This window comes from Aotus nancymaae, unplaced genomic scaffold (genome assembly GCF_030222135.1).
Source record: "Aotus nancymaae isolate 86718 unplaced genomic scaffold, 86718_ANA_hifiasm-v0.15.2.pri h1tg000029l, whole genome shotgun sequence".
NCBI lineage: Eukaryota > Metazoa > Chordata > Mammalia > Primates > Aotidae > Aotus > Aotus nancymaae.
The window spans coordinates 22386438-22404697 of NW_026988442.1; the positions used below are offsets into that span (position 1 = coordinate 22386438).

General features: G+C 42.3%; 1 protein-coding gene across 12 annotated transcripts in view; it reads right to left on the reverse strand.

Annotated features, from left to right (window-relative positions):
* Positions 1–18260, reverse strand: part of PTPRT (protein tyrosine phosphatase receptor type T) — an 832297-nt gene that overhangs the window by 692060 nt on the left and 121977 nt on the right. For all 12 annotated transcript variants that reach the window (XM_064382448.1, XM_064382446.1, XM_064382451.1 and 9 more), the window contains exon 5: positions 3119–3293. In XM_064382448.1, the coding sequence (XP_064238518.1) occupies positions 3119–3293 (175 nt within the window). The remainder of the gene's footprint in view (positions 1–3118; positions 3294–18260) is intronic.

Sequence of the window (18260 nt, forward strand, 5' to 3'; positions counted from 1 at the left end):
CAGGCACTGCGCTGAGTGTGGGGACTCCCAACCCAACAGACAGCCCTCCTCTCACAACGCTTAGATGCTGAAAGGGGAGACAGAAAATCCCCAAGTAAACAAATAAAGGCAAACCAGCATTTTAAAGTGTGATAAGAACTATATAGAAGGAACAGAACAGAGGCCTCGGAGGCAACGCCACACATCTACAACCGTCTCATCTTCAACAAACCTCACAAAAATAAGCAACGGGGAAAGAATTCCCTGTTCAATAAATGGTGTTGGGAAAACTGGCTAGCCATGTGCAGAAAGCAGAAACTGGACCCCTTCCTGACACCTTACACTAAAATTAACTCCAGATGGATTAAAGACTTAAACATAAGACCTAACACCATAAAAACCCTAGAAGAAAACCTAGGCAAAACCATTCAGGACATAGACATAGGCAAGGACTTCATGACTAAAACACCAAAAGCATGGGCAACAAAAGCCAAAATAGACAAATGGGATCTAATTAAACTCCAGCGCTTCTGTACAGCAAAGGAATCAATCATTAGCGTGAACTGGCAACCAACAGAATGGGAAAAAATGTTTGCAATCTACCCATCTGACAAAGGGCTAATATCCAGAATCTACAAAGAACTAAAACAGATTTACAAGAAAACAAACAAACAAACCCATTCAAAAGTGGGCAAAGGACATGAACAGACACTTCAAAAGAAGACATATATGAGGCCAACAAACATATGAAAAAATACTTATCATCACTGGTCATTAGAGAAATGCAAATTAAAACCACATTGACATACCATCTGACGCCAGTTAGAATGGTGATCATTAAAAAAGTCTGTGGGGTGGAACTACCGGAGGGACAGCGGGGGGTGGGGAGTTGGGGAGGGATAACATGGGGAGAAATGCCAGATATAGGTGATGGCGAGGAAGGCAACAAACCACATTGCCATGTATGTACCTATGCAACAGTCTTGCATGTTCTTCACATGTACCCCAAAACCTAAAACGCAATAAAATATATATATTAAAAAAAAATCTAAAGACAACAGATGTTGGAGAGGATGTGGAGAAATAGGAACATTTTTACACTGTTGGTGGGAGTATAAATTAGTTTAACCATTGTGGAAGACAGTGTGGCGATTCCTCAAGGACCTAGAAACAGAAATTCCAATTGACCCAGCAATCCCATTACTGGGTATATATCCAAAGGATTACAAATCATTCTATTATAAAGACATAGGCACATGTATGTTCATTGCAGTACTGTTTACAATAGCAAGGACTTGGAACCAACCCAAATGCCCAACAATGATAGACTGGACAGGGAAAATGTGGCACATATACAGCATGGAATACTATGCAGCCATAAAAAACAATGAGTTCGTGTCCTTTGTAGGGACATGGATGAACCTGGGAACCATCATTCTCAGCAAACTGACACAAGAACAGAAAATCAAACACCACATGTTCTCACTCATAGGTGGGTGTTGAACAGCGAGAACACATGGACACAGGGAGGGGAGCATCACACACTGGGGTCTGTTGGGGGTGACTAGGGGAGGGACAGAGGGGGTATAGGGAGTTGGGGAGGGATAACATGGGGAGAAACGGCAGATATAGGTGATGGGGATGGAGGCCGCAAACCACATTGCCATGTATGAACCTATGCAACAATCCTGCATGTTCTGTACATGTACCCCAGAACCTAAAGTGCAATATCTATATATATATGAACTGTATAGAAAAGGAGATCAGGTAATGACAAGGGATTGTGACCACTAGGAAGGGAGGTGTGGGCAGGGGGTCGGGGAAGTTCTCTGGATGACATAATGACATTTCAGCTGAGACCATAATGACGACACATCATCAGCCATGTGAGTATCTGTATCAGGTCACAATGGCCAGGATAGAGAATCCCACACTGCAACCCCCAGTCCAGTCAGCCCAGGCTCCCAGTCACATCAGGTCAGCAAAAGGAGGTCAAAGTTTTCACACCTACCCATACTTTGACAAAGGAAACTAACTCAGGAGCTCTCGAAGGCTTCATCAGCAGTTTTTGTTTGTTTGCTTTGTTCTGTTTTGCTTTTCCCTTCAAACACACCAGGTCTCATTCTAGCATAATAGCATCATATGAACAGCTTCATTATTTCATTCACTAAATTATGCTATATTAAAATTTTAATCGGCAAACATAACGTTGGTAAAACGAGTACATCCATACACTGCTGTTGCCAGTGTAAACTGTCAAACCATTTTTTTTGCAAAAGAAATATTGCAACACAAAGAAAAATCCATAAAGATGCTCATATTCTTGGCCTCCCAACTCTACCCCCAGGGAATTTATCCTAAGGAAATAATCTGGTTCAATAGAATAAAATGTTCTCTCTAGAAGAACTCCATGGAGGTGTTAATTGTCATATACACAAAGGAAAGAAAAAACAAAAGCACCTGGAATCATCCAAATGACTGCAAATGGGGGGTTTTAACAAAATAGGATAATTCATTTGATGAAATATCATACCACCATTAAGCATCATAACAAAGATGACAAAGTTCCTAAACGAAATGGCATATCCAGCTTTTTGAGAGAAGCAGAAGACAATGTGCATATTTTAATGGAAAGCATGTAAACAGTATCTCAAGGTGAACAAGAACAAGAAAATTGAAAAGAATTGCATCAAGGCCAGTGGGGTGAGGAATTATTTATTTCAAATGTCCTTCCAAAATATTGCCAGTGTACTGAGTTTTCATTAAAAAAAAAAAAATCCCTCAGAAACGATAGTATGAGAATGCTGTAATAGCATGCCACCCAAACACAAGGACATTTGCTCATTCTAACTTTAAATACAAAATAAAGCCAAATTTGAAGATGCCTTCTGTGTTATAGATTCCAGAGTCTTTCACGTATGGCTCCTGCATGTGAGACTCAACTTTGAATAGCAATGCAATGTTGCATGATTTTACAACAGTTTCTCCTGTTTGGAGAGTTTGTCTTGAGGGAGGGAGGGCAGAGTGACTAGAAATTAAACTCTTCTTTTACTAAAGGTGGGGGAGGATCAGCAGATGAGGAAAGGGCTTTAAGGCCGGACTCCCCATGGCGGTAGAGGCATAGGCTGGGGGTACTCACCTTTCACGATCAGCTCCGCGTAGTTGGACACACCAGACCCACCGTCAGAGCGGATCACACAGCGGTACTTGCTGACGCTCCGCTGGGCAGTGTCTGCCACACTGACCGTGGCTGAAAAGCGCCTGTGGTTGACCACACGGGTGACCATCAGGGCTGTGTCCCTGCCATTCCATTGCTGCAGAACAGAGAAAGAGAGGGAGAGGAGGAATCTTAGCATCACAGGCTTCCAAGTGACTCCCAGCACGAATGTCCACCCATCTGCACACCCCTGAGGCTCAGGACTTTCAACTGTAAGAAGGGACTTCCAGCCAGGCACAGTGGCTCACGCCTGTAATCCCAGTGCTTTGCAAGGGCTGAGGCAGGAGGATCACTTGAGGCCAGGAGTTTGAGACCAGCCTGGGCAGCAGGCAAGGCCCTGCGTATACGAAAAATTTTAAAAATCGTCAGGCATGGTGGCAGGAAGGTGAGCTTCAGTCAGATCAGTGTCACCTTCAGATAGTCTGGAGGGTGAGAAGGAAGGATCGCCTGAGCCCAGGAACTCAAGGTAGCAGTGAGCCATGATCGAGCCACTGCACTACAACCTGGGTGACAGAGCAAGACCCTGCCTCTACAAAAGAAAAGAAAAGAAAAAGGCAAAAGTTTTCATGGCTAGTTTATGCCAAGGATCTGATTCGAGAATAAGCTTTGCTAGTGAGCTGATTTGAGGGCAGAGGCCTGCCTGGTGGTAAGAAGAGAGGGAAAAGGCTTCTTCTAAACACCTTGGCTCAGCCTGCATTTGAGGCTGGCATGTAGCCCCTTAACCTTCCTTTCAATTTTCCTTTTTCCCTTAAGCGGAACCCATAGCATTCTTTCAGAGAAACTTCAACAGACTTAGTGAAAACCCAGCCCAAATGGAATCAAGACAGCCCAGCTCCCAGGCCTATGGCTGGTACCCTACTACCCTACTCCACAGGCTCTGAGCCCCATCTGCCTTAAGCTATCACCACAAGAGAGAGGATGGGGCCTTTTCAACACATCTCTTCTTTGACACACGCTCTTTCCTGTGCCTGGAAGGTCCAGTCTCCCTGGGGACACCCTCTCTCCCATAAAAACCCACATTCAGTTCACAGCCATCTCTGGTCAGTTCTCACAACTGCCACCCCACCTTTGGAAGCTTACCCAGCCCTCACGCATGATGCAAACTTTCCACATATGTTTTCCTGCAAGTGCTGCCCACTTTACACTGAAACCAGGACTTGCCTCTGTTCATCTTTAGAAGCTTGTCTGAAAGCCCCCCAAGTTGGCAGACATTTTCAGAATCAAGGTGAATACACATAGGCTTTTGTATTCAGCACCCTGAGCATTAGGTGGGATATCCTGAGTCTGAATAAACCTCTTTCACAGTTTCAAGTTATGAGGACTGGTAAGGCACAGGCACGTCAATGCAGTTTGAGTGGATGTTTATTAAGGTTCTTAACTGGATGTGTTTCTAATGTGCGCCAGCCGCTGAGCTGCGTATTTGTGTATAAATCTTCACTGTGTCTTCACAGCCTTGTTTAGGGTGTATATGACTGCAGCTCTTCTCAGAAGTAAAATCCAAACATCCAACAGTTTAACTAAATGTGTAGAGTGCCTGAGTCCCTTATCCAGGTTTTCCAATTTCAAGTCAAGCATTCTTTTTACTAAGACCTTATTCTCAGCGCCTGCTTTAACTTAAAAATGTTTTTCTCAAAAAAGTGAAACTGACTACTCTAATTGTCTGGACTTAGGGAAATCTTATGACATATGATTCTCATGCCCTGAGTCTCCCTGTCTCCCGAGATGCGATCTGCATCATTTCCTGCACCAGGCAGACAGCTTCTCCATGTGCAAAACCTACTTTCATCTATGTCATCTTCCCTCACCCTCTACAGTGACCTCTCAGGATGGGGGCGCAGCTACAGGTAGAGTCACACTGTTCAGCCCTATGGCAGCAAATGAGGGGAGGCCAACACCATGGGAAGGCAGTGATCACGAAGGCCAGAAACCCAGGGTAACCTAGGCCCCCATCAAAGGGCAGCTAAGACAGACTTGCTTCAGGATAGACAGGAAAATTGTGGGTAATATTTTGCTGCTTCTTTTTACTTTTTGGCATTCTTCAGACTTTCTGTCTCAAACATATATTTCCTTTATACTTGAAAATTTTAAAAAAATGGTATTGTTAAAAAGCCACGGCAGAACGAGAGTTAGCCATAACTCCCTCCCATGCCAGAAACTAACCAAGAGGGGGAATAGTTAGTCCACATCAGAGCAACATATATGGGGCTCTAAGAGGAGAATCTGAAGCCAAACGCCAGCTCTGCAGCTTCCAAGCTATGCAACCTGGGGCACGCAATTTCACTTCTCTAAGATGAAACGTTTCTATTTGCTTGCCCAAATAGAAACCAGTACAAGGTAATGGAAGGAGAGAAAAGTCACCAGGGCTGAAACGGCCACCCACCTGCCTCATGCCTTGAGGAAGCTTTGCAGGAGATGGTACAACTTGGGCCTCACTATGAGAACATATGAGACACCACATGCAATGCCTATTCCCAAAGTAGTGCAGGGAAGAAGGAGGGAAAATTCTGGCAAACACCAGGAATGTGCCCTGATTGGAAAACAGGCCACTAAATGAATGGGAGGGCCTTGGAAGAAATGGGGTCATCAAAAGGAGCCCATCTTCCCCACTGCTGAGCAAGGTACTTCAGAGCCACCATGGTGGATAAGGATGAGTGAGTGGTAAGGCTTTGGGTCAATATTTTCTAACCTGAGTTGTTTATAACATCATAAACCCTTATCTTTTCTTTATTAAGCTAGTAACAGCTAAACAATATTATGTGCTAAGTGTTTTACATGCTTTCTCATTTGTTCCCCATGAGAAATAAGGTAGGCACACTTCTTAACCTCTCTTATATATAACAGGAAACTGAAGCTCAGAGAAGTGAAATTGCCTGCCCAAGGCTGCACAGCTCAGAAGCTGCAGAGCTGGCATCTGGCTTCAGATTCTGCTCTTACAACCCCATGTAGGCTGCTCCAATGTGAATTAACTACTCCCAGTCAGTTATCTCTTAAAGTGCCCCAATGTCCCAGTGTGGGAGAGTATGAGCAGCAGGTAAGACGCCAGCTATTTGCTACCAATTTATTAGCTGAGCAATAAAAGGGCTGAGGGATGTAGTAATGTTGCATAAGAAGTAGAAAGAAATAAGCAAAATGCACATGCCCACCCAGAGCCCATGAAACACAGAGCTATGCCTTGGATGTCCAACTTCTGAACAGCCAAGAAATCTGGGAGATTAAAAAGGAGAGATCGAGAGTGATACCAACACATGGGCGCCACAGAACAGGAGCTAAGAGGTGAGGCGACAAGGAAAAGAGAGAAGATAAACCTTCCTGGAGGAGCCAAGGGAAGAATCACGGCAAACAAGCAATGCCATTTCCAGATGTCAACATGGCTTTAGAAGTAAAGAGCAGGATCAATGTTGCAGAAAACCAGCAACCTGGAGGACAGGCCTGAAAAAATAACCCAGATGGCAAAGAAAGCAAAGATAAAATAAAGTGGAGAGAGTCAAACTGATCAAGAAAATGAGCAACAGACAATTAACAACCCTGTAAGTAACTGGAGGTCCCACAGAAGAGAATGCAATGAATGGAATGAAATCTGATCCCGAGATACAGGAGGTCACTTTTCTGGACTAAACTGAGACCTGACTTTTCAGACTGAATGGCCCACCATCTATTTGATAAAATTTACAAAAACCAAAATAATTGATGTTTATAAAAATATTAAGAATAAAGAAATATATAGAAATCTAGCAAAAAAAAGTACAAAAATACAAGCCCATCTGGTATAAAACTCCTCATATGCAATTGTTTCTAAATCCAAGGTGATCTCTCCTGGATGTGACTGGCTCACCAGTGGTCACAGGTGAGCTCCCAGGAGGTTCCTGTTACCTAGCTGCCTATAAGAAAACAGGGATGGAGCAAAAGAAAGACAGGATAGGGACTACTGATAAAACTAATCAAGGCAAATCCTCAGTTTGTGCAACCTTGAGTGGGTGATTTCATTTCTCTGAGCTTCAGTTTCTTCATCTACAAAACAGATTTGAAAATGGTGCCCACTATATAAAGTTATTGTGGGGAATCAATGAGAAGGCATGTAAAACAGCACATGAAGGCACATATTCTAGTGTTTGCAGAGCTCTCGTGTTAGCAGAGCTCAAATTAATTGTGAAATAAGCCATAAAAAGTGTGGTAGACAGGCCGACAGCCCCCCAAAAAATGCCATCATCCTAGTCCCCAGAAACTGGGAATATGTGACCTTATGTGGCAAAAGAGACTCTGAAGCTATGATTAGGTTAAGGATCTTGAGATGGGGAGAGATCATTTTTGATTAATCTCCTGAGCCCAATTTAATCAAGAGTCTCTATATATGAAAGAGTAAGGCAGGAGAGCCAGAAGCAGAGAAGAAGATTTGGGACAGGAGAAGTCAGAGTGATGGCATCACTGTTTTGAAGATGGAGGAAGGGGCCAGGAGCCAAGGAATGTAGGCAGCCTCTAGACGAGGGGGAAGGTAAAGGAATGGATTCTCTGCTAGATGCTCTACAAAGAATGTAGCCTGCCAAAAGCCTGCCAACACCCTTACGTTAGCCCACTGAAATCCACTTGTGACTTCTCATCTCCACAACTATAAATAAATACATTTGTTTTAAGTCATTACACTTGTGGAATTTGTTACAGTAGCAATAAGAAACTAATGAGAAAAAGCCTGGTTACATGCAAAACATTCACTTTTCACATTTAGTTTAAATTTTATTTTGAAGTCACCTCCAGTATTATTTACTTTTCTTGTTAATGATGTCAGATTCTAGCAGGGTCAGGGAGGATTAAGGGTGTCCACCTGAACAATTCACATTTTTCTGTTTAGCTCCCGAACCAACAGGCTTTATCCTATTGAAAGATAGGAAATTGCAGGTTGTCTTATAAAATCTCCGGAAAATAGGCCTTTTGATAATCACACTTGTCATATTGGGAGCAGGCAACAGCAGGACAGGGATGAGCAGGAGGGCCTAGAGTCATGATAGGAAATAGCACTGTGATGGGCCATTGGCAAGGAGAAACAGAGGTCAAGTTAAGAGAGATGAGCCCAGATGAGAAGGGCCCATGAGTACAACTGCTCAAGACAAGGCAGGGAAGGACAGGCATGAGTTAAAGGTCAAGGCAGGCTAGCAGGAACCCAGGGACAGAAATCAGGGTGATTTTACAAGACCAGCGAGTAGATGATCAAATGGTGAAAGTCTCCGATGTCAGAATGCTACAGCAACACGAAGAAGGGATTTAAGCACAACGAATGTGTAAGAAGCACAGATCCCAGCTGCCATTTCAGCCCCAGACACAGGCAGAACAGAAAAGTACAAAGGGAAAAAAAAACACGAGAAAGTTTTCTTAAATACACAGGGGCGCAGAAATCCACGCTCACCTGCAACAGAGAAGGCTTGAGAGGATACAGGGAGAAGCAGAGCGGGGAGGGAGTGGCAGGAGCCTCAAGTAGACCATAAGCCAGAGCCAAGGTGGGAAGGGAAAGGCTCTAACCCAGACATCAAGTAGCATAAAAATGCACAGAGATGCAAATGCTAGGATGTCAGGAACAGGGAGTAGGACATGGAAGGAAAGCCTAAAGTCTTGGGAAATGCCACAAAGAAGCATGGCATGGATGAGTGCATACAGAAGCCCAGGAAAATTTCCATCAGATCAGGCCCTTACCTACCACTTGGCTTTTTGGAAATTTTCTTCTGGCTCCTGCAGTAGTTTTTCAGACATAACTATATCCTTCCTCCAAAATTTCAGGGCATGATTCTTTTCCTTCTGCGGTAAGATTTTCAAGTCTATATGTGTGCTGTTCTAAAGTGGTATCACCTTCTGGCCCTCTGATTCCATGAGTCAACTCAACAAATGTCCCAGCGGGCCCTGACAGGTGGTGTCTCTGGTTGGGCTCACTGGAAGCAGACTTTGACACATGGAGATTTATCAAGTGCTCTCCAGAGAAAGGATGCAAAGGATAGATTGAGAAAAGGAGCTAAGAAAGGATGGGGTCACAATTGCAGTCAAGCTCCAGCCTGGTCCCACAAGGAGCCACGGAGCATGAAGTGTATCCAAGAGTTGATGGCACGTTGTGGTTGCACTACTGTGGCCATCAGTCATTGGCCAGGGCTCTCCAGGTAGAGACAGGAGGAAACTACTTACTTGACTGATGGCAGGTCTCTGGGGAAAGGAAGCTGTGAGGCTTTAGCAGCCAACATGCCCAGTGCTCTAGGGTTGAGGGCACTTGCTAGCAAAAGGGATCTGTCCAGGACACTACAAGCATGCTTTCCACCTGGCACTTTCCTACCCTACAGTAAATTATACACTGGGGTTCCTGAAATCCAATGAGCTACTGCCTTGAGATTTGCTGGCAGTCTGTTTCTAAATCTGCTTTTTTAAAACACGGGGCCAGGAACTGACCTTAGCAGAACACTGGCAGCACCAGAAGGCGTGAGCACACCTGCAATTAGGCACTGCGCCCTATGAAATGACACTCCACCTCACAAGAATAAAGCACTCCATAGCTAGGTTTGAAAAACATTTTGTTCAATGCAACAGGATTTATCTGAGTGTTTACCAAGTAAAAGTCACATTAACAGTTTTGAGGGCTAACTTTGTGCCAGCCACTGTGTTAATGGCTTACATAATAGACTATTCACTTGATCCTCTTAAAGTCCCTGTCAAAGTTCTTCTCAAAGAGTGGTCCCTGAACCTGTAGGATCAGCCTCATCTGGGGACTTGTTAGAAATGTAAATTTATAAGATAATTCTAGGGCTGATTTCCATTTGGAGATGTTGATAGTCTGAGCCTTTTTCCCCTTTCCCCATTCTATTATTAATCATGCTGAAAATGTACTCATGATTTTATAAAACAGAAAATGAGAGAGTGTGGAAGGTATAATTTCTGCCCAGAGGAACTTATAGGCTGGGTTAAGATTCCAAAAACAGTAGAAAGAGTAAAACATAAACACTATGTCAAGCATTGAAACAGTATACTTCATGGAGGAAAACAGGTCTGGCATGGAGACAGAAATGCTCTTAGAAAAATCTAGAGCTATGGTTCTCACACCATGGTCCCCAGACAGGCTGCAATAGCATCCCCTGGGAAACTGTTAAAAACATGAATTCTCTAGCCCCATTGAATAAATTCCTAGACCTAATGAATCAGGAACTCTGGGAATGGGGCCTGGCCATTTTTGTTTTAACAAACCTTCCTCAGGATTCTGATGCCGGATAAAAAGTGTGAGGTAGATCCTATTAGTGATTCCTATTTAATGAACAAGAAAACTGAGGCAGAGAGCAGTCAAGCAATATCACTTTTAGTAGTACTTCTCCAACTACAGCATACAAACCACCTGGTGATCTTGTTAAAAATTCAGACCTTGATTCAGAGGGTCTGTGATGGGGATGGGAATTCTTCAGGTCTTGCTGATGCTGCTGGTCCATGAACCTTACTAGGAGGAACAAAACCTGGTATCACTTTGCTGAGGGGCTAAGTTAGGATTGGACCCAAGTGATCTGATCGCAGGCACTGAGGCACTAATCACATCACCCATCTGCCATCTAGTATGTAACAGTGCACAGCTACACTTAGCAACTCTGTGAAAGTAGGGTACAGAGTGCAGTGTTCCAGAAACTTACTTTGTTTGTTCAAAGAACATCTAATGCCATCTTGCAGAAAATGACTGCTTCATAGAAAATAGTTTGGGAAATGCTGTAATAGAAGCCCAGATGCCTACCTTTCTGGGAACCCTGGAAGACCTTAAGTCAGAAATATATATGTACGAAAGAACAAAGTATCTTCCTACATTCTTGGCTATCAGATTCTTTTAATATATTATGAAGTTATAGCATACCTGGTATACTATTAGGTTGGGGTGAGGTTTCCTTATCCCCACTCTTTCAGTCCACAGCAGTAGTTCCTAAACTTTAACGTTTATCAGAATCACCTAGAGGGTGATTTAGGAGGTCTGGGGTGAGACTGGATAATTAGCATTTCTAATTGGTTCCCTGGTGATGCTAATACTGCTGACTTTCTCCTGGGTCTCAAGGACTTAAAAGCTAATGTCCTCTTAAGTCCCTTAATGGAAAGCAAGGGGCCAAATAATATCATAGAATACATGAATAGAAATATTCCTTAAATATAAGACTACGTCCTGAGGATGAACAGCTGGTCACTGCACCAACGGTAGCCAGGTAAGAGGTGAGAGGTGTGATCCTACACCAGGGAGCAGATGGTCAAAGCCAAGACATACTCTTGGCACAGCCATGAGTCCTGAGTCCCCTTGGGAGGAGGTCACCTTTGTGCTTTGCCCAAAGGCTCTATCTGCATAACAAGCTACATATCCATGAAGCTGCATCTGCCCGGAAAGTGAATCCCTTTTTTTCACAATTCATCCATCCAGGAGGGACACACACCCTAAACTGAACAAAAGCGTTTTACCGCCTAATCTGCGGTTCTGCTTAATGCCATTTTATGTTCATGTGTCTCTCATTATGGCAACAGTTGCTTTTGAAATCTCTCTCTTTTTCTTTCCCATTTTTCATCTGCTTGCCTTGCTTTTTAAAAACAACTCAAATTCCAGATCCCCTTGGCTGGCTTTGTTGTATGTGGACAGGTTGCTTGGCTTGAGAGCATACACTCCTTGGAAAAACAGGGGCTGTCACAGCTACACTTTAACGTTCTGTCCCTAGCACGAGTGCATGCTTCCACCCTCAGGCAAGACCCCTCTATTTTCAGGAACCACCTAGTGAGGGAGACAAGAGTTGCGTGTGATGCCACGGAGAGTGCTGTTTCCCTACCACCTGATAATCTATCAAGTTTTCTGTAATGGCCTTGCCATTTTGCAATTCCCTATCCACTCTCCTTTGGTGTCATGACATTATTTCCTTCACAAAGAGATAAGACATAGACTACAAAAATGGCTGTCATTATTTCAGAAAGAGCAGGAAGTCTTGAAAATGACTTGTAATTGGCAGAAGAGGAAACAGTACTGTCTTTAATAAAAGGAAACCATTTCTTGTTTTGCACAAACCGTCTCTGGTTTTGCCTGGTTTACAGAAAATATTTAATGAAGAATCCTGTAAGCTTTCAGTGCGCTGGTTTGAACTTCTGGCATCAAAATAAAAAATAAAGTAAAAAGATAAAGATAAAAATAAAAATAAAATTAGGCCCAGCATTTTCAGCTGAAATTTGTTCCAGTTGCTCCAGGAATTCCCTGGCCAGAAAATATTTAGGTGAAATTCTCACAATTCACTTGTAATGAATATTCTTTTCACTTCAAGTCACATTGCTGCCACAGCATGACATTTGGACGCGTGCTAAAATCTAGCCCATTGGTTCTCTTAAAATCACATTTGTACCTTTTTGGCAGTCTCTAAAGAATAGCTTTTGATCATTCTTTATTAAAAGTTAGAAGAAATAGAAGTAGACATAAATCATTTTTGATTAGCTGTGCTGAAACCCTTCCAAAGGCCTACTATGTACATGGCTGACTGCTCATTTTGGGTTGATTTCTGGGTTTAGAATTCCTGCAGAGAGTCAGGAGGGACCTGGCACAAGTCCCACAGGGCTTGGCGGGGGACAAAGAAAACTAATGAGAACATGAAACTTATGCTGCTTGCTGTGTGGTGAATAATAAAGTTCTTTGTCTCTGACCCAGAAGTCTCATGTCTTCTGCCAGCATCTACGAAACTGGAAGTCTACCTTGTTAGCTCCAAATAAGGTAAAATCTCAGGCCCTTCATAGTTATTGACAGATGGTTTCAAGAGGGCAGTAAGATTTTTGATGAGAGAGCATCAGTATCATCAAATCTGAAAAGAGAAGTGACGTATAAGGCCTGATATGCACCCCTCGGCTATAGCAATGAGGAAAGCACTGGTGACATTTACAAGGGCCACTTCTTGGAAGAGGTGGGCACTGAAGAAAGCCTCATTGCAAGTGTTCACATCACATTTAAGGAATGTGGCTAACAAAGGGATAAGAGAATTAAGAAGGTGACTAGGGGGTGGGGAGGCAATTCAAAAATAATTCCAAGGGCACTTTTTATTTTGCTCATGTTTAGATTTAAGAAATTAAGATATACTTAAGTAGCAAGTTCAGTGGCCAATAAATTTAGAGGTGTGTAAATATGTGCTAAATAAATCAATCAGTTTTTAAATAGAAAGCTCCCTGTATAGAGGGAAAGGCTGGAGTGTGACCCAGGGTGACAGGGCCACAAAGTAGGAATGGAAGAATGAGCCCAGTACTGAGATAAAGGACCTATGTTTGTTCACATTACACTTCTGCTGCTCACTGCCTGTGTAATTCCAAGGATGTCATCTATCCATCTAAGGCTCGGTCTCCTCATCTATACATGGGGCTATAATAACATCTACCTGAAAGACTGGTTATGAGAATTAAATACATTCCATGTGTAAGTACTTAATAAACATGAGCTGTTATGAACAGTATATCATTACATTTCATCATTGTTTAGCTGTAGCGTGGCCACTAGATCGTCAACACAAATCCCACACAGAAGGGACGCCTGGTTCAGATCCAGATAAGCAGGAGGAGGAGTTGGTCCCCAGAACACTCACAGCCTTGGAGGCCAGCAGCAGCCCTGCAGGAGCAAGGACACAGGTTGACTGGGAGAACTGGCTGCAGTGAGGATTGACATGCCTCCTTAGCTCATCAACCCTGGTCCAGCTGCTGCTGTAAGCCTACAGACTCACAGCTCAGGCAGGAACCTTTTCCTGTCGAATTCAGATCTGCTCCCAGTCCAGTGCATGCAATTTGTCTGAAAATATACACTGTCCCTACAGAAATCTGCACAGGGCGTTTGGACATATGGCTGCATTTCTGAGACTCTTCAAATGTTATTTGTCACATAAACCCCTCGTGGAGTGAACCCTTCGTAGGGAGGCCTAGAAAATCAGCTCCATGGTGGGGCTGACAGACTTTGTTCCTGAGGAATTAAAGGAAGGAGCTCCATCTGCCATGCTCCTTGATAAAGACAGGAGGACACACACAAAATATTTCTGAACATCCTTCTGGATGAGTAGTGTCTCAATCCTGTATCCTCACTGTTGGAATTAGCAACCCCAAACCCAGCAAAGACTTCCTACCAAACTTGGAATATTCTGTAACTAGGAAAAAGTGACCATTTTTCTTTTTTTAACAGCATTTTGTTTATATTAGTTTCCTGTATTCATTTTAGAATATTTGGATAAAACAGAAAAGAATAGCAATGAAAATAAAAAGCATCATAATCTATTATTACAATCAATTAAGTGTCTTGATACATGTTTCATGAAGTTATAGAAGTATATATGAGAATTGTATATGTATATACATATGTACATATAGATATTTTATATATGTATGACATATATGAGCATGTACATGTGTATATATTTTTCATAAAGCTTAATATATCAGTATTATGAATATATTAATGACTAATTCATTCTTTTCACTTACATGTTACAGAAATGTTATTAAATATACTTCTATAATCTGTTATTTAATGTACCATCCCCTCATTTACTTAATCAGTCTCTTGCTGAAAATTTAGGTTCTTTCCAGCGTTTGTCCTACTGAACACACTTGTAGATACATTTTTGTCCCCATCTCTGGATATTTCCTTAGGTAAATTTCCATAAGTAAATTTACTCATTGGAAAAATATGCATATTTAAGGCTTTAGAGATCAACTGCCTAATTATCTTGCAGAAAAGATGTGCCCATTTACATTTCCACTGTGCTACACCGATAATTCTGTTGGCATAGTCCCACCTAGTTGTATCCTGAATTTTTTTTTTTTTTGACAGAGTTTCCCTCTTGTTGCCCAAGCTAGAGTGCAGTGGCAGGATCTTGGCTCACCGCAACCTCTGCCTCCTTGGTTCAAGCAATTCTCCTGCTTCAGCCTCCTGAGTAGCTGGGATTATAGGCATGTGCCACCATGCCTGGCTAATTTTATAATTTTAGTAGAGACAGGGTTTCTCCATGTTGGTCAGGCTGTTCTTGAACTCTTGATCTCAGGTGATCCTCTCACCTTGGCCTCCCAAAGTGCTGGGATTACAGGCATGAGCCTCCACGCCTGGCCTGAATGTAATTTTTTAAACCGACTCCACAAAACTCTAGACCACTTTGCTTAGTGGCTATTCCCCTTAGAATGCACACCATCTAGTTGCTTGAAAAATTGCTTGCAAAGTTACATGTCTGGATTCCTCAGGCCAGAAATAAGGAATTCCTCACAAAAGGAATAAGCAATATGACGGAGTCCCTACCACCATAGACCATGGCATCATACACTTCACCTTAATGAGAAATGAGCCCAGGACAAGAAAAACTTGCTTATAATTTTTTACTGCCCTTTTATCGTCCTTTTCCCTGATTCACTACAAGTGCTCTAGGCTCATGTATTTGCATTTCTGCATAGGTCCTCTCTATTGATTCTCATGCAGAACTTGTACTATAATTCCACAAAAGTCAGCAACAGCAGATGGGGTCTTCCAAAGACATAAAGTCTCCAGAAGGGTGCAAAACAGGGGCATTAATTTATTAATTTATGATCCAAAATCACTTAAGGAAAAGCAAGCTATAAATTCCCACTCTACTTTAAAGGAAGGCCAGCATTCCACAACACAGGCAACAGGGATTTATCTCAAACGATGAGTCCACTGACTGCTTTCTAACCATTGCCAGAAAGAAGGGCCACCGACATACCTACCATTCTGGAAACAACATCTTTATTTTCCCAAATTACAACTGACTGATTTGAAAAGATACCACTTTCAGTGACTTAGCGAAATTCCTCAGGGTATCTCAGAAGCTACAGCAGAAAGCAGCATTCCTAAACAGTAGACCTGCTGTGGGTGTCTGATGAAGACTCTTTTGGCCATGATGCGCCTGTTTCATTTGCTTTGGAAATTCTCAGGCTAAGTCACCCTAGCCTTGCTACATGAGGCAGAACAGCAGTGAGTCTGCCAGTCACTGCTCTAGTGCTGGGACACATCTGAAGAAACATCTCATGAGAAATTGGCCACTGCTTTGGCCTGTCTTGGATTGTGGCTGCAATCATCCCTGGGGTGGCAGCTGTCTTGTAGGCACCTCTTTTTTGTAGAAAGATGTTAACCTACATGATGGTTAATTTTATGAGTCAATTTGACTACAATAAAGTACCCAAAGTAAACATTACGTCTTGGTGTGTCTGTGAGGGTATCTCTGGATAAGATGAGCATTTGAATGAGTAGACTCAGTAAAGCAGATGGCCCTCCCCAGCGTGGGTGGGCACCATCCAGTCTTTGGAAGAACAGAACAGAAAAGCAGGGGAAGAAGAGTTTTCCCCTTTTGCTTCCTCCCTGCCTGCTTGAATTGGAACAATGGTCTTCTCCTGGACTTGGACTGGAATTACACCCCTGGTTTCCTGGGTCTCCAGCTCACAGAAGGCAGATCATGAGACTTCTCAGATTCCAGAGTCAAGTGAGTCAATTCCTTGTACTGTCTTTTCCTTCCATATAGAAAAGGACTTACTATATATGGAAGGAAAACACTTCTTATGGATGGAAGTGTTTCCATCTATAAGGAAACACTCATTAAGGAAAATACTTATTATATATATATCAATAAACATAATATATATACTTACATATAAAATAAGTATTTTCCTTAATATATTTTATAATATATTTTAAAAATAAATATTTTATTTAATAAGTGCTATATAAATATAATTATGTATAAAATATATTTATAATTATATTTTATACATAATATATTGTTATATAACACTTTGTCATTATGTTATATATATGAAAATATACAAAATTTTACACACACAAACACACCGCTTCTCTGCACATAAGCCTGGACTTAACTAGCAACACAGGCATTTGTCAGAGAGCACTGTATAAACTGCATATCTCCCAAAATTTTCTGAAATGTAGATGAGAGAGACAATATTTAGGGAAGTTTCCTTGGAAAAAATAGTTACTAAATCTATTCACTTACCAGATACGTTTCAAGTGCCCCAGGATGGAGATGGATTGGCAGAGAGCAGGGGACTCTGCCATATTCTCTTGCCCACCTCACCCCTCTCTCCCCCTTCTTCTCCCAGACTGCTTTCTCACAGCCATCATTATGTGAAACAGGCCTGTGAAACTCATTGCGTGCCCTCAATAAGACTGCGGTGGGGAACACTGTTCATTGCATCACACAGTGTTTTCTTTACAGGGACTCCTGGGAACAATTCCTGTCTGGCTTCTGTGTGAACAACAGTTAGAATTTTCCCGAGCAATTGTTTTTTGTTTATCTCACAGACATTGTGAACTGTGTATCTGACAAGTTTTCTTTATTCCACTGGTGGCTACAATGCTGCAGGCTCTGTCTGTGAACCACCAGTTAGTAAAAGGTGAGCAGGAATGTGGTTTCTACATTATTATCAGCTCTGTGTACTTTCTCCTTCTATCTGGTGTTGCCTCAGTTTTAATTTATAATATCTTGTCATGTTTTATGTCCCATTGTAAACCACCTGAAAGACGTTTTGTGAATAAGATTTGGATTACACTGAAAAGCAGATAAGATGTAGAAGAGCTCCATGTCATGTGTTTCCATCTGTTTCCTCAAATATTCAATTATGATCTCCTTTAACATTCTCCCACCGACAGACCCAAGGTTCAGGGCATGCAACTCAGAACTGCCGCAATAACAATCATAAAACAATTGGAAGACACAAACAAAGTTGCTGAAAATATTGTGATTGTCCTGCCTCACTGTCATGACCCAGCTGAGGCAATGCCATTGAAATCACACAGTTTCTTGGCAGCTGAATACACTGTAATACTAATTGTAATGAAAAGAGTAAATAACACTACTGAATACTGAGGTGACATGTGGAGGTTTCTTGTGCTCTCCTGTGGTCTATAAAAACCCTGGGAAGCAGAAAGGGCAAGTATTTCACTCTCTCGTGCTGCTATTTCCACTTTGCTGTGCTGCTAAGTGGCATGGAGGAACTGTTGGCCCCTAAATGGGCTCTTACTGCCCAAGGATTTTCTAACTGCAGGAAATGGCTTAAATCCAAGAAG